The sequence below is a fragment of the Elgaria multicarinata genome, chromosome 7 (genome assembly GCF_023053635.1).
Source record: "Elgaria multicarinata webbii isolate HBS135686 ecotype San Diego chromosome 7, rElgMul1.1.pri, whole genome shotgun sequence".
Lineage (NCBI taxonomy): Eukaryota > Metazoa > Chordata > Lepidosauria > Squamata > Anguidae > Elgaria > Elgaria multicarinata.
In genome coordinates, this window is record NC_086177.1 from 53804201 (window position 1) to 53818261 (window position 14061).

A 14061-nucleotide genomic window follows, 5' to 3' on the forward strand; every position below is an offset into this window, starting at 1 on the left:
AGCTGGGAGGGAGTTGAGAGGGTGATCATCTCCATCCCTGTCAGATCTTCTTTGTTTCCAGCATTGGAGGAGGAAAATTGCTGCATCATATAACCCCTCAGGCAGCGTCTAGGGCCATACGAAAGCACTCTAAATTAGTAATTTCATGATGCCTATTCATTATTTGTGATTTCTGCTGGAAATATTATGGTTGTAATAATGCTTACAGTTTGTACATGGGTTGCAAATACCCTAACAAGGCTATAACTGTCTTAAGTCCGCATGAATAACATTTTTGGTAAAGACAGATTATAACTGGAAATGACTTTCAGTGTTTATAGAATACCTGTATGAATCTCATTAAGATTTTTTGTGGTTAAAATCTGCCTGTTGGAACAGGTTTTTCTAGTAATTATATTGAATTCTTCTACAATACTAAGAAGATGATTTTTGTGTGTGATTTCACTGATGAAGCTGAGCATTTCTTGCCCTCAGTGTGTATTTTGATTAAAATCTTTCTAAATTAATTTGTATTTATTGGAACTTCAAGATTCTTGTTTCCATACATTCAGCCTGAAGGAGAGTTTTTTTTAACATGCTTTCCAGTGGCTCATTTATTATGTAGCATTCTGTATCTCAAAAAGATTTGCATGTACATGATGCTATGTTTTAAAGGAATTCTGACTTTTCATTGCATGTCTGGATCTTAAAATTTCATTTTCTTGAAATTATTGAATGTTGAGTATGAAAGTAGATTTTGACGTTGGGATAGCTTTTTCTTTTAATAATAGGCTGTGAAATGTGATCTAAAAGAATTTTTGTTATGAATAAGATCATAAAAACCTTGAAAAATAATTTTGGATGTTCTTAAAGCACTTGAGACCTATTTGGGGGGCCTCTTAGAAAAAAACGTTATGTTAAAAACATTATTTCATAGACTTGCACCAAATGTTGCTTTTTCATCACATTTCTTTTAGGTCTTTCAAGTTGCCTATGTCATCATCAAAGCTGCTAATGCTCCCCGTCCTGGAAACTGGATTTTGGAACGTTCTGTGGATGGCGCCGAATTCAGTCCCTGGCAGTACTATGCAATTAGTGACACAGAGTGCCTTACCAGATATAATGTAACGCCACGACTTGGGCCTCCTACATATAAGAGAGATGATGAAGTGATCTGCACTTCCTATTATTCTAGGCTAGTCCCACTTGAACATGGAGAGGTAGGCTTTCTTTTTGTCCAGTGCATATTATCTTGGGCACAAAGGTTTTAGAACTATTGTGGTGTTACTAAGGCCAGAGCTAGATGGGGCGAAATCCTGGGGTGGGGATCCCGGGATCAGGGAGGGATGATCCCTCCCTTGCCCTGGGACCTCGCCCTCCCATTTAGGACCAGTTTTTCTGCGGTCTCGGACGAGCCTGAGACTGCAACGTGTGGCCGGGCACCGTGGTTTGTCCCAGCATCTCGCAGTTCCTTGCGAGGAGCCAGGACCCGCGCAGAGCTCCTCAGGAGCACTGTGCCCATCGGGGGTGGGGTGGGTGGGGAGCAGGGAATTTGAAAACAACAACAACTACCTTTTGCGCACAAGCGCTCGTGCGCTGCTGGGTCTTCAAAAAAATGGGTGTGACTCCTCTCCCTCTGAGGATGTCGCATGCCGCGTGTAAACAGAGGGGGGATCTTGCGATAAAACCATCACGAGATCTTTACCCCTCCATCGCGCACTAACAGGTACGCCTAAGTTTGTTTTAAAAAATGTCCTGTTCAAATGCTAGTCTGCTCTACTCTCCTAGATTTCATCTGGAATTTGAAGCAGTTGTAGCAGATTTTATTTCTGAGGATCAAAATCTTGCCAATTTACGCATCACTTTCTACATGGGGTGGGGGGAAGAGAATGTTTCAGGCCCACACTTAATTTCACTCCCAGTAGAATCCCATAGGTAAAATTACATTTGAAGAGGCTTGCTTAGGTAGCTTATTTCTGTTTTTGATACTGCAGTATACAAAATCTTTGTACTCTTTAACATAACTCAAGTGGCTGCTTACTGAAAATTTGTGATAGCTTACTTAAACGAGGTTCTGATGGTGTTTTTTTTAAAAATAATCCTTTTCTTAAAGAACACCTGGACCTAGGACAAAAAAGTTAAAATGTTGGACTAAACCCCCCGTAAATTGCTCTGTGCAGCCTGAGCTCTAAAACAGGCCTTGGCATTGTTTCAAGGAGGGTGCATAATTAAAAGAGCTATGCATTGGCAGGTCAACAGTTGATTGTTCATTCTTTTAAGCAGCTCTGTTCATAGTAGTTCTATAGTATAGATCAGAGAAGCAGCCCAGTATTGTAAGGAAATGGTGCACTGAAAGCCGTGGCTAGTTTATATGAATGTCTGCCTTTATATGCACGCAAATAGAATTCTGACCTCGTAAAAATAGCTATTAAGAGAGGAATCTTACATTCTTTTTTAGAATGAAAGATGACTGAGTAATGAATGTGTTTAAAAATGAAAAATCACAATTATATTACAACATTACAATTTGTCTATGTTAAATGAACACTTTCGGCTCAATTTGCATATAGAAGCAAGTAAATAATGTGATTTTTAATGGAATGTACAATAGTCTAACAAACATTGTCAGAAGTTAATTTGGGTACATTAGTTCAGATTCTGGATGTTTAATAGCATTAACTGTCTCCTGAGCTGAAGGGGATGAGATCTATTTAAGCCTAAGAGCTAAACGACTTGTTAAGCTAATCGTGACATGTGTATCCAAGACTTGTCTTATATTTTACTCTTGTGTAAGTGTGTGTGGCCCTGATTCAGATTGGTACCATGATGGTCTAGGAAGGGAGGGTTAAACCTTTCTTCTCCATGCCCATCTTCCACCGAAATTCCTCTTGCCTGTGGAGGAGGGTTTTTTTTTAAAAAAAAAAAAAAAGGAAAAGAAGTCTCCATTATAAACCTATTATTTACTCTAATGAAGTGAGCTCTTGTCTGTGTCTTTCCTTAGATCCACACATCACTGATCAATGGTAGACCTAGTGCTGATGACCCTTCACCAACATTATTGGATTTTACTTCTGCACGATACATCCGTCTTCGACTGCAGCGTATAAGAACCCTTAATGCTGACCTCATGACCCTTAGCCACCATGATCCTAAAGATGTTGATCCTATTGTTACTAGAAGGGTAAGTAGATAATGCTTATCTATTGATTTTAGCTTACCATATGTAGAGGGCACAGTGCCGGTCCTCCCAGTAGGCAGAGCGAAGCAGCTGCCTCAGGCAGCAAATGCTATGGGGCGGGGAGTGACAGTGAGTTTGGAGTGATGTGTGCTGTGTGGTCTGCACTGCACCCCTTAAGCTAGCTTGCTACCCTGAGGTGTGGTGGAGGATGCCGTCCTGTCAGTGTCAAAGTAAGACAATTTGGTTGCCTTCTGTATGTGGAATGGGCTCTTGGGGGAACTCCTTTGTCCTTCACCTCAGGCAGCAAAATATCTTGGGGCACTCCTGATGGGATATGAGTTACTTTGATCTTGATGAAGGCTTGAAACCTTACTCTGTTTATTTTAGGGTAAATGAGACCCAATTCAGATATTTTTTCTCTAACATTGAAGGTCACCTTGAGGTGATTTTTGCCCATCAATTTCTCGTAGAGCATATGAAGGGGCATTGAGATAAATCTCCTCAGGTATTAAAAGCATGGGTGAGGGAGATGTGGGACCATGTGGGCCCCATTCACTGTCACCTCTGGTGGGCATGTATTTGGCGACTATGAGACCTAAGGGGCCTGCCCATCTGTGCGGGTAGAGCTCCACACAGGAAGAATCTTGGGCCGATCTGGTCTTGACTTACTATCCTGGTTAGTTAACTGACATTAAACCATAGTTCCCATTTTCAGGCTTAATGGGAAACTCTAGTTTAAAAGAAATCAGGATCTCCATATTGAAGAGGAGAAGCAGAGGAGTAAGCGAAGGATGCATTGCACTGACATTCATTCCTAACTCATGAAGCATGGCTTGTGCAGCTGAGAATGTATTTTTTTATATGTATATGCATATGGTATTTTATTGAATGCTAGATATTCCATGATACATTTTGAGCAGTGCTTAGTTGTAGATATTATATAAGTATAATTAATTTAAAGATGCATTAATAAAGTTCTTTGGGGAGGGGGAAATGATTATTATCATTACTACATGAAAACTATTATTATTTGAAACTTCTAATCAATGTAACATGTACAGATTAACCAAGTTTGGCAGAAGACATAAACTACATTTAAAAGCATGGTTTACATCATCCTTGAGAGATTGAAGACATGTCAGGACTAAGTTTGCTAAGCATTTCTCACTAATTATTAGTTTAACCTGGCTTAGCTCTTCTGACAGTAGCTAAAATTAATGTTATCTGTTCTCAGAAAAAAACTGTGGACCAAGTTGATCTCATGATCTTCTTTGGAGTTCTATATGTATACTGGAGGTCAAAATTTAGTTTTGAGTTGAACGTATAAATTATGCTTTAAGGTTCAAATCGTTCATACCCCCCTGCAAAGTTTTATTTTACTTGTAGGGGCTTATTGGATTTAGCATAAGAATTGTAATGCTAGCAAGCATAGAAAATCTGGCATCTAACCTCCCCAGGGTGATAAATGCAAGTGTGCTGCTCTGGGCTCTGTGTGTGTGTGTGCATGCGTGTGTGTGTGTTCATGAGAAGATCACTTTATATAGGTTTGCATAAATAAATCCTCTCAAGAATATTATTAGAATATTGGAATTTTGTGTTACTAAAATTAAAAGTCAACTAACTATATAAATCAATTTTTACTCTATTTAGTATTACTATTCAATAAAGGATATCTCTATTGGAGGTATGTGCATTTGCTATGGCCATGCTCGAAGTTGTCCTTTGGATAAAGACACTAAGGTATGTTTATTCCCCACCCACCCATATTTGCCTCTTTTTTTTTTTTTTTTAGTAAAAGTGCCCCCAACCATTATATTAGTTTCAAAAGCACAACTTTCTCAATGTTACTAAAACATTGTAAAAATAAGTAAAGCCTTAGTTCATTACTTTAATAGTGAAATAGTAAATGTTTGTGATGTTTCAGGATACGTACACCCTATTCAAATAAATATTTTACTCTTGCTTTTCTGGAAGTCTTCCTTGTTCATTCTTTCAGCTATTTGTACACACAAACACATGCATTTGGATATATAGAAACCTTCATATATAAACACACAGATGTGTATACACAACAAGCACTAGCAACATGTAAATAGTAGACATCCATAGAGTCCTGTGTAAACATGCATGAAATCTGACTCACCAAAGGCTGGTAGAGTTTTTCTCCACCTCGTCTGTTGTTGCTGTTGCTGTTATTGTTATTAAAACCTCTCAAGGTGGTGTACAATAATTGAAAACAATAAAGCTTTGCAACAGTAAAAACAAGAACATTAGAAACCATAAAAACATGGCCATCATGGCTTTGTGCACACCAATATTATCATTGTATTCTGCTTCGTTTCTCTTTAGCACCCTGCACTCCTCAAATAATGTTCCTTCGTTTTCCATATAATATACTCTCCTAGAATTTCTAGTTAAGGATATTTATTTACTTTTCTATGGCCTTTTCTACACCTAAGGATTATCCCAGGATAATGAAGGGATCATCCCTGCCTGCTCCCGGGATCCCCTGTGTGTCATTTGGATGCACAGGGATGATCCCGGGGGAAAAGGCAGGTGTAGAAACGGCCTGTATTAAATGCTGAAATTGCATACATGCAATCATGCATCCACACCCTTCTAATGTGTATTATCGAATCTGCTGAGAAACAGATGAAGGATTATGAGATTGAATCTTAAAAGTAGCTGCTTTCCTGGAGTATGACTAGGAGATGGATTGTAATAGCTGGTTTTGAGGTGGCTTGGTGAAGGGACATACAGTGCCATATAAATATTATGTGAAGTAAAGAAAATAATGGAAGGAGACAATGACCAGGAAGAGAGTAGTGCAAGCCTGCATGAGTTGTACAGAAGCTTGTAGTACTTGATGAAGTGTGTGGTTTTACACCGGAAAAATAGATGTGAAACAAAACAGAGACTGAGATCATTGTTGTGCATCTAGTCCTTCTTATGCGAATATCACCTGTACAGAAAACCATAGGTGCAGGGCAATCGCCATCTCGGAGAGGCTCCATTGTCGGCAGGCTCAACTAAAGCACTGGGAAGTGCAGAAACAAAGGCCCCCCTCCGTAAATTGCTTACTCTGCAGGTCAATCCATCATAGCTCCATCCATATAGGAATCCATACTTGCCTCTTGTAGAGATAATGCTCTGCATGAGTCCTTGACTACTGTACATTAGTAATTTACTGTGGCTGCTGTCTTTGTATCTTAAAATGGTTTTTCCTTCTCTGTTCACATCTCTTTTTGCCCCACCACTATTCACACTGTTGAGCTGCTTGTCATCTAAATCCCTGAGCTCTTTGCTGCTGTCTTTGGGTTCATTGGAATCATGCTGCTGTTCTCAGATGGATTTTTATATTGTGGCAAGATCCTACGTGAACTTGTCGTTTGCACAAGAGGCAGTCCAGCCTTAAATATTTAAAAGCTACTCCAGGTATTTTAACATCTCTGGTAAGGAAACAGTTTGGTGTGACAGCAATAGGTAATGGAGCTATATTATAATTTATTTTCATTTAGAAATTACAGTGCCAGTGTGAACACAATACTTGTGGTGAGAGCTGTAATGAGTGTTGCCCTGGCTACCATCAGGCACCGTGGAGACCAGGAACCATTTCTGTTGGCAACAAATGTGAAAGTACGTAGCACTAAAATTACAGTCCTATAAATGTTCCCCTTTATGGTAATTAAGTATGCAATGCAATCCAGCTGGTAGAATGGCCAACCTGGTAAAACTGTCTTTCTGGTATTTCTAGTTTTAGTATGACTTAGGTGTTAGATCTTGACCAGGCTTGTAAAACTAGGAGATGAAGTCTATAAACCTACCATAAGTTCTTTTAAGCATAAACTCACAGTCTGTTACTTTTGTAAACCACCCAGAGAGCTTCAGCTATGGGGCGGTATAGAAATGTAAATAATAATAATAATAATAATAATAATAATAATAATAATAATAATATCATTTTTGAATCTTATCAACCATGTGTGTTTGTGAGTGGCACTTGTTTTTAAATAGTAAATGTTTCAAATAATTCTATTTGATCTCAGGGGCTCTGATTCAATGACCCTCAATGAGTACATGGGAAAGCCCCAAGATGCTCTCACAACTAGATGCATAAAAGGCTATCTTGTTTTTTGCTGTGAGTTAGATATTGTGCAAATATACATTGTTTATCTTTGCAAAAGATCTATATGCATAGAACCATAGAGCTGGAAGGGCCCTCAAAGGTCACCTAGTCAAGGCAGGAAATCCACTATTGCAGCATCCTTTATCCAGCCTCTGCTTAAAACCTCTAACAAAGAAGAGTTCATCACCTTCCAAAGCAGTCTGTTTCACTGTTGAATAACTTGCACTGTCAGGAAGTTCTTCTTAATGTTTTGTCTAAAACCCTTTCCATGTAATTTGAACTAATTGACTTGGGTCCTTCTCTCTGGAGTAAGAGAAAACAACTTTGCTCCATCATCTGTGTGCAGATGACAACTCTTTCTTAATAGTCTACACTACACTACACTTGATCTTAGTCAAAAGGCCGAGAAGCGATCTCTTAATAGTCTCTTCTGCAGGCTAAGTTTACCAGGCTAAGCTTACCAAATCCTCTTTCAAGCTTTCCTCATAGGACTTCATTTTCAGGCTCCTCCCCAGTTTTGTTGCCCTCTTCTGGACATGTTCCAGTACGGAAAGCTTAGAATTGCGGCTTAGAACTGCACATGTTATGGTTAACAATTTATTGAATTCTTGTTTTCATGCTTATTCTTATAACATTAACAAGAATAATTTGAGTTTTAATATCTTCAGTCTGTGCTGTAGAAATATCCTCCACCCTATACTTATTAAATTAAATTTCTGGTTCCTTGTAGTTAATTGGATACATTTTCTAAAATGTAGATTATTACGTGAACATTAGCAGCCTAATTTTCTTTATGCATTATCTATTTGTAAGTAAAAGGAGTTAGAGCCTGTTGACTTACAGGAAGTGTGGAAAGCAACAAAAAATGGTCAAAATATTAGTAATTGTGTAATTTCTTAACTGGTTGAACTTTTGTATCAGTGTGAGCTACAGAATACAGTGTAAAAGGATTATTCTATATGTGTTAGTCACTGCATGGACAGGGAAAGCCACATATAGTGTATTATAGTACTACTATATACTATATTAGTTCAGGATGTATTCAACATGGTTTGTTTTACTGTTCTACTTACTTCTTTTAACTTGTTCTATAAAACAGAAATGAAAATAGATTTCCTTATTGATTTTTAGAATGTAACTGTCATAACAAAGCAGAAGATTGTTATTATGATCAGAGTGTGGCGGACCAAAAAAAAAGTATAAACATTTATGGCCAGTTCAAAGGAGGTGGAGTCTGCATAAACTGTACCCAATACACCACTGGAATAAACTGTGACATGTGCAGTGATGGATACTACAGGCCACATAAAGTAAGATGACTTCGTAGAATTGCGTTTCATTGCTTTGAACTATGCTGACATGTATGGTCTGTGGATTTTTGCAAATACCACGTGATTTAAAAAGAACATAATGCCATAATAAAAGGAATGCTATCAGCAGAAAAATGTCAGAGTAGATGGGGGTTGTATCTCTGGAACAGGCCACCAATTCTTTTCCAAACATGTAAAATGTTTTGTGTGAATCATACTTCTATATGTTACTGCAGCTGTTGGTCATATTATATAAATTTAACATTTGTCAAGGGGTCATCTATTGTGGTGAGTTGCTGGCTTCCCTCAGGGTCTGCCCTTTACACCTCAGGGGGGAAACATTTCTGGTTTGGTATGCTCATCCGCCACTACCTTTGTTCCTGGTTGGAGAACCATCAGTTTCCTCTGTGACCTCTCTTCCCCTTGCAGCCTCCCCACTATCAACTCCCATACATACTTTCCTCACTCTGCTCCCACATACACTGGATCACATTCAGGCTGCATGAACAGGGCTGTACAAGGGCTGCCTTTTAGGATCTATCTCACTTCGTTTCTTTTTGTGAAATCTCTGGACTGTCTTCCAACCAGTATTCCTCTTCCAAAACTTCCCACCAATATCAAAGCTACCAGGACGGGTTTGAATGCTACCCCATTCCCTCCTACAGCTCTCTTGCCTGCTCCTTCCCACAAAACTAAGCTAATCCCATTTGCCTGTTAAGGTGTAGGCTTTACTCTACTACATGAGTTGCCATGGCATAACATCATTACTTTCAGATAGGAACAACTATGCATTTTCACCAGTATCTATTAATTATTGAGAATTAAAATATTGACTTGTTTCAGGTGTCTCCCTATGACAACAATCCTTGCCTTCCCTGTGAATGTGGTTTATTTGGGTCCTTTGGTTTTGACTGTGTTAAAGATGATGATCATGCTGACCCACAGCGTGGTATGTGATCAGAATATGCATTTTCTTTAAAAACAATAGTTTAACCAGTATTTCCAAAATCATGAGTTGTGCCTGTGAGGAATCACTGAAAGCAAGGTCAAATTTAGACATCGTTCAATCTCAACTGTATATTACATAAATAGCATAGAACATTGTTACCACAAATCTTCATCTACACATGTCTAATCATGCACATGGGCTCAAACAACACTTGTTGGGATATTTAAACAAGAGTTAAAGCATGCTGTGGCAGAGATGGTAGCACCGAGGTGGGGAAAAGGTCAGGAGACAAACCAACATTTCGAAAAATCCAATTATATGGGTTATTGCAAAAAATACAATAATTAGATGAACAACATTCAAATGGGGCCATAAATTACTTTGTTGATTCTATAGAAAAGAGGGGGGGAAACACAGAGAACGAGACTGAGCAATGTGAGAGTGTTTTGGAAGGATGGAGAAGGGCAGGCTGATACTAATGAGATAGGGGAAATGAAACGAGGCTAATGGGCCTGCATGGGACTTAATTGGGTTGGATATAGAGGCTAGAATGTAATTAAGTTGGCCCACATAGACAGGAGTAGCTGTTCCAAAGTTAGAGGCGAGAGAGGAAAGGCAGAATTAGAAAGGAAGACACTGAAGCAAATATTAATTATTCAAAGTGAAGGCAGTAGAAAGGAGCTCTTCGTCAGGGGTCTGCTGTGATCTGGAAGTGTGCCTTTTGGACCAGAGCACTACGGATGCATGGGTTGTTTTCCTGCAAATTATGCTTGGGTTAGACACCAAAGATGTAGCCTATCGTCTAGAACCACCCATGGAAAAGGCTATAAAGGGGGCCTGAGGGTAAGCTGTGGCCTCATAGTCCCCTTGAGCCTGTATCATAAGGAACCTAAAAACAAAACAAGACAGGGATCTGCTTGAGCCCTCCAAGCTGTTACACAAGTAGAGTGTAGGCTGAAAATAAAGAGGCAAAGTCTCTCTTTCTTGCTAAGCAAGGGACAAATTCACTTAGGCTTAGCTAGATGGGGCAATATCGCGGGGCAATCCCCGGGATCGTCCCTGTGCGTCCACATGACACACGGGATCCCAGGAGCAGGGAGGGATGGTCCCTCCCTTGCCCCGGGATATCGCCCTACCCTTTCAGCCTGCTTTTTCTGCAGTCTCGGGATGATCCTGTGGAATGGGTGGGCGGGCATCACGGTTTGTCCTGGCTCCTCGCGGTACTCTGGGAGCTCTGCGCCCATCAGGGGTGGGGGGAGCGGGGATTTTTTTAAAAAAACAAACACCCCTACCTTTCAGGGCACGAGCGCTCGTGAGCTGACTCTGTTTTCTTTTTTTAAAAATGGCGGGCGTGACGTCCTCTCCCTCCAAGGCCGTCACGTGCTGCATGTTAAATAGACGGGGAGATCTTGCGCTAACAGTATTGCGAGATCCTCACCCCTCTGTCACGCTAGACCCGTAGGTCTAGCTGAGGTCTTAGAGGCGGGTGGATGAAGTTGCTGAAAGTAACTGAACAGTTGCTGTTGATGTTTTCTTCTTAAAACCTTTGTTTTGGAAGGGTTTCCCCCCTTGGGATCAGACATGTGGCAGAGGTAATATAGATAACAGTGCAGGTTTGGTTTTCCCACCATAGGTGTCTAGTTCAAAAAGGGGCTGTGATCTACAAATTTTGGGTGTATGTCTCTAATCTTGATGACTAAGTACCTATGATGTGTTTACCAGTTAGTGTCCCAGTGTTTCCCACATGGTGCTTATCTTCTTTTGGGCTCTACATAAACCAATCAGTAGATGTTCCTGGGTGTTTGATTACAATAGGAACCTGGCAGAGAGTAAGAAATATACATATTCTGTGAGCCCCAAACCTGCTGACCAGAGAATGAGAACCACTCCCTTGGTCTGTCCATCTTAATGGGAGACTAGCAGTGTACATTGCAACTTTGCCTTGATTCTCTAAACCTCTATTTAGTGAACCTTCTTGGGCCAAAAATGGAATTTCCAGAAGTGCTAGGGAAATACTCCAAATGGCTGTGACATTGAGTCTTTTAGTAGCAACATGCAGGCAGTAGTGGGGACAGAAAACTGAAAAGATAATTTGTAGCCAGATGAAGTTGTGAGATATGATAAGAACCAATACTAAGGAAGCTGGGCCAAACCATTGTAACTTGATCACCATAATTGCCAAATGAATGTTTAAGATCTGGATTAACCACCAGCTCCCAATCAGTAAAGATTGAGAGAGTCTGTAACATGGCAAGGAAAAGTAGATCAGATCTACCTTTTGCCAGGCTCTCTTGCATGGGCTGACATTGTGGCATGTCTAGGTAAGGCTTCCATTGCCAGATCCAAAGGACTATGGTTCTAATACAATGAAAGCCAGAACATGCTGTACATATCTATCTATTTTCTGTGTGTATTCTTCTCCCCCATTTTTCTAGGTGTTCAGTCTGGTCAGTGTCATTGCAAGGAAGGTTATGCAGGAGAAAAATGTGATCGTTGTGCCTTTGGTTACAAAGGTTATCCAAACTGCATACGATGTAACTGTAGCCTTGTTGGCAGCATTAATGATGACCCATGCACAGAACCTTGCCTTTGTAAAGTAAGTGCACAGTTGATTCTCATTTTGATTAATTGTAAAATTTGAAGTGGGATTTGTAAATTAATTTAATAAGGAAAATGTCTTTTTTTAATGGCAAAGTTCACATCCTGTGTGTAGCAATTAATTGGGGCTTAAGCATTAATCTCTCTAGATGGGTATTTAAATTAAGCTTCATGATAGATCTCACAAATTTCAGGGAGGCATTGAAGGGCAAAGTGTATATGAGACCAAGTAAATGTAATTGTGACTGGATAAGGGTGACTCAGAATAATATCAAATAAATCAAGGACATCGGCATGTTTGGCAGTGAGGATGGAATGGTGGAAATACTTGCTTTGTAGAATACTTTTGCACAATTGTTGAAGAATATAAGCTAAAAACCTGCACCTACGCCCCACCTCATTAAGAGTTGATATTTTTGGCATTTCACTAAGAACCTGCAAGCGACTTGAAACTTAAATTTAAGCATTTAGTTCTGCTTATATGAGTCAAAATAAGAAATTAGCCAGATGGAAATTGGAGCAAATTATGATACTGATTGGAACTGATTCTATGACCATCAAATAGACACTACTGTTGCAATCCTACACATATGGGAGTAACTTTTATTGAACTCAGTGGGACTTTCTTCTGAGTAGACATGTCTATACCCCACGCTGTAAATACATCAGCCAGGAACTGATGTCATGGATTACTGTGCTGTCATGGATTACTGTGCTGCGGTTTGGAAAAATCTGTGATACATAATCTCCCCTTGCATTGGCATTGCGTTCATAAGCTTAAGTGCTGGCTTCAGATTTCGGAGAGCCTTTGGGCGCGGCCTCCTCAATGGGCCTGCCCCTCAGTGAGTCTACCTCCTCACTGCCATGAGCACCAGCTGCTGCTCTTCCTTATCAGGCAGAGAGCCAATAAGTAAGCAGGCAGTGGCACCTATTACCCTCCTCCTCACCTTCAAGTTGTCTGGGTGAGAATGAGGGGCAAGAGAAGGTTGCAAAGGTGAAGAAGAGAAGCAGGTCTAGGAGGAGGCTGTTCTCAGCACCCTCTGCTGGGGTGTGTGCCCTAGGCATGTGACCCTTGATACCAGCCCCGATTTACCAGCATGGCAAATTTACCAGCATGGTTCTTGATATTAGTGATAGTGCAGTTTAATGGTACTTTGATTAATACTGAATATTTCCAGCTGAAGATACTTTATTATGGATACAGAAGAGTAATTCAAATAGGGCCGCATGGATTGTTAGCGTTCTACTATTATAAAAATTCTGTTCTTTATAAAACTGATTACTCCCTCCTGGTGCTCTCTGCTTCAGTGTTGCCCCAGGCCTGCATAGTAAGGATATTGGAGCTGAAAGACTAAATTATGGGTGCCTGGAGCCTAAGTTGTAAACAAGCGTGACATATGAAACCACAAAATGCTTTTGCTACTTACTTGTGCAAATTAAGGTGGGAGCTTAAGCTTAAGATTTTCATACTTCTTGGTTCATAATTACATTTTGAAGTGCCTTAACTCTTCTTTTGAACAGGAGGTTTTTCTTTATTCCTGGGATAACTCTTTTCCCCTTTTTACAGCCTTCTGAAAAATATTATGCCACAATTACTTCTAATTTGCGGTGTATGTGGTTATTATTATGTGGACAGTAAAACAAATACATGCTTTTCACAGGAAAATGTAGAAGGAGAAAACTGTGACCGCTGCAAGCCAGGGTTCTACAATCTCCAAGAAAGAAATCCTCACGGTTGCACTGAATGTTTCTGTTTCGGGGTTTCTGATGTCTGTGAAAGCCTTTCATGGCCCATCAGTCAGGTATAATATGGCTAATGTTCCTTGACCAAACACCTTAACAGTCTTCCTCAGGCAGTCCCATAAATGCACTTCATGTCTTCATTTTCTTTTCTGATAGACTGAAGTGGGATGCCTAACTT

At 40.0% G+C, this 14061-nt stretch overlaps 1 protein-coding gene across 1 annotated transcript in view; it reads left to right on the forward strand.

The window, feature by feature from the left end:
* Nucleotides 1–14061, forward strand: part of LAMA1 (laminin subunit alpha 1) — a 123596-nt gene that overhangs the window by 23756 nt on the left and 85779 nt on the right. The window contains exons 4-11 of the mRNA XM_063131297.1: nt 957–1199; nt 2981–3160; nt 4808–4897; nt 6676–6793; nt 8415–8593; nt 9437–9542; nt 11978–12138; nt 13802–13942. Of these exons, the coding sequence (XP_062987367.1) occupies nt 957–1199; nt 2981–3160; nt 4808–4897; nt 6676–6793; nt 8415–8593; nt 9437–9542; nt 11978–12138; nt 13802–13942 (1218 nt within the window). The remainder of the gene's footprint in view (nt 1–956; nt 1200–2980; nt 3161–4807; nt 4898–6675; nt 6794–8414; nt 8594–9436; nt 9543–11977; nt 12139–13801; nt 13943–14061) is intronic.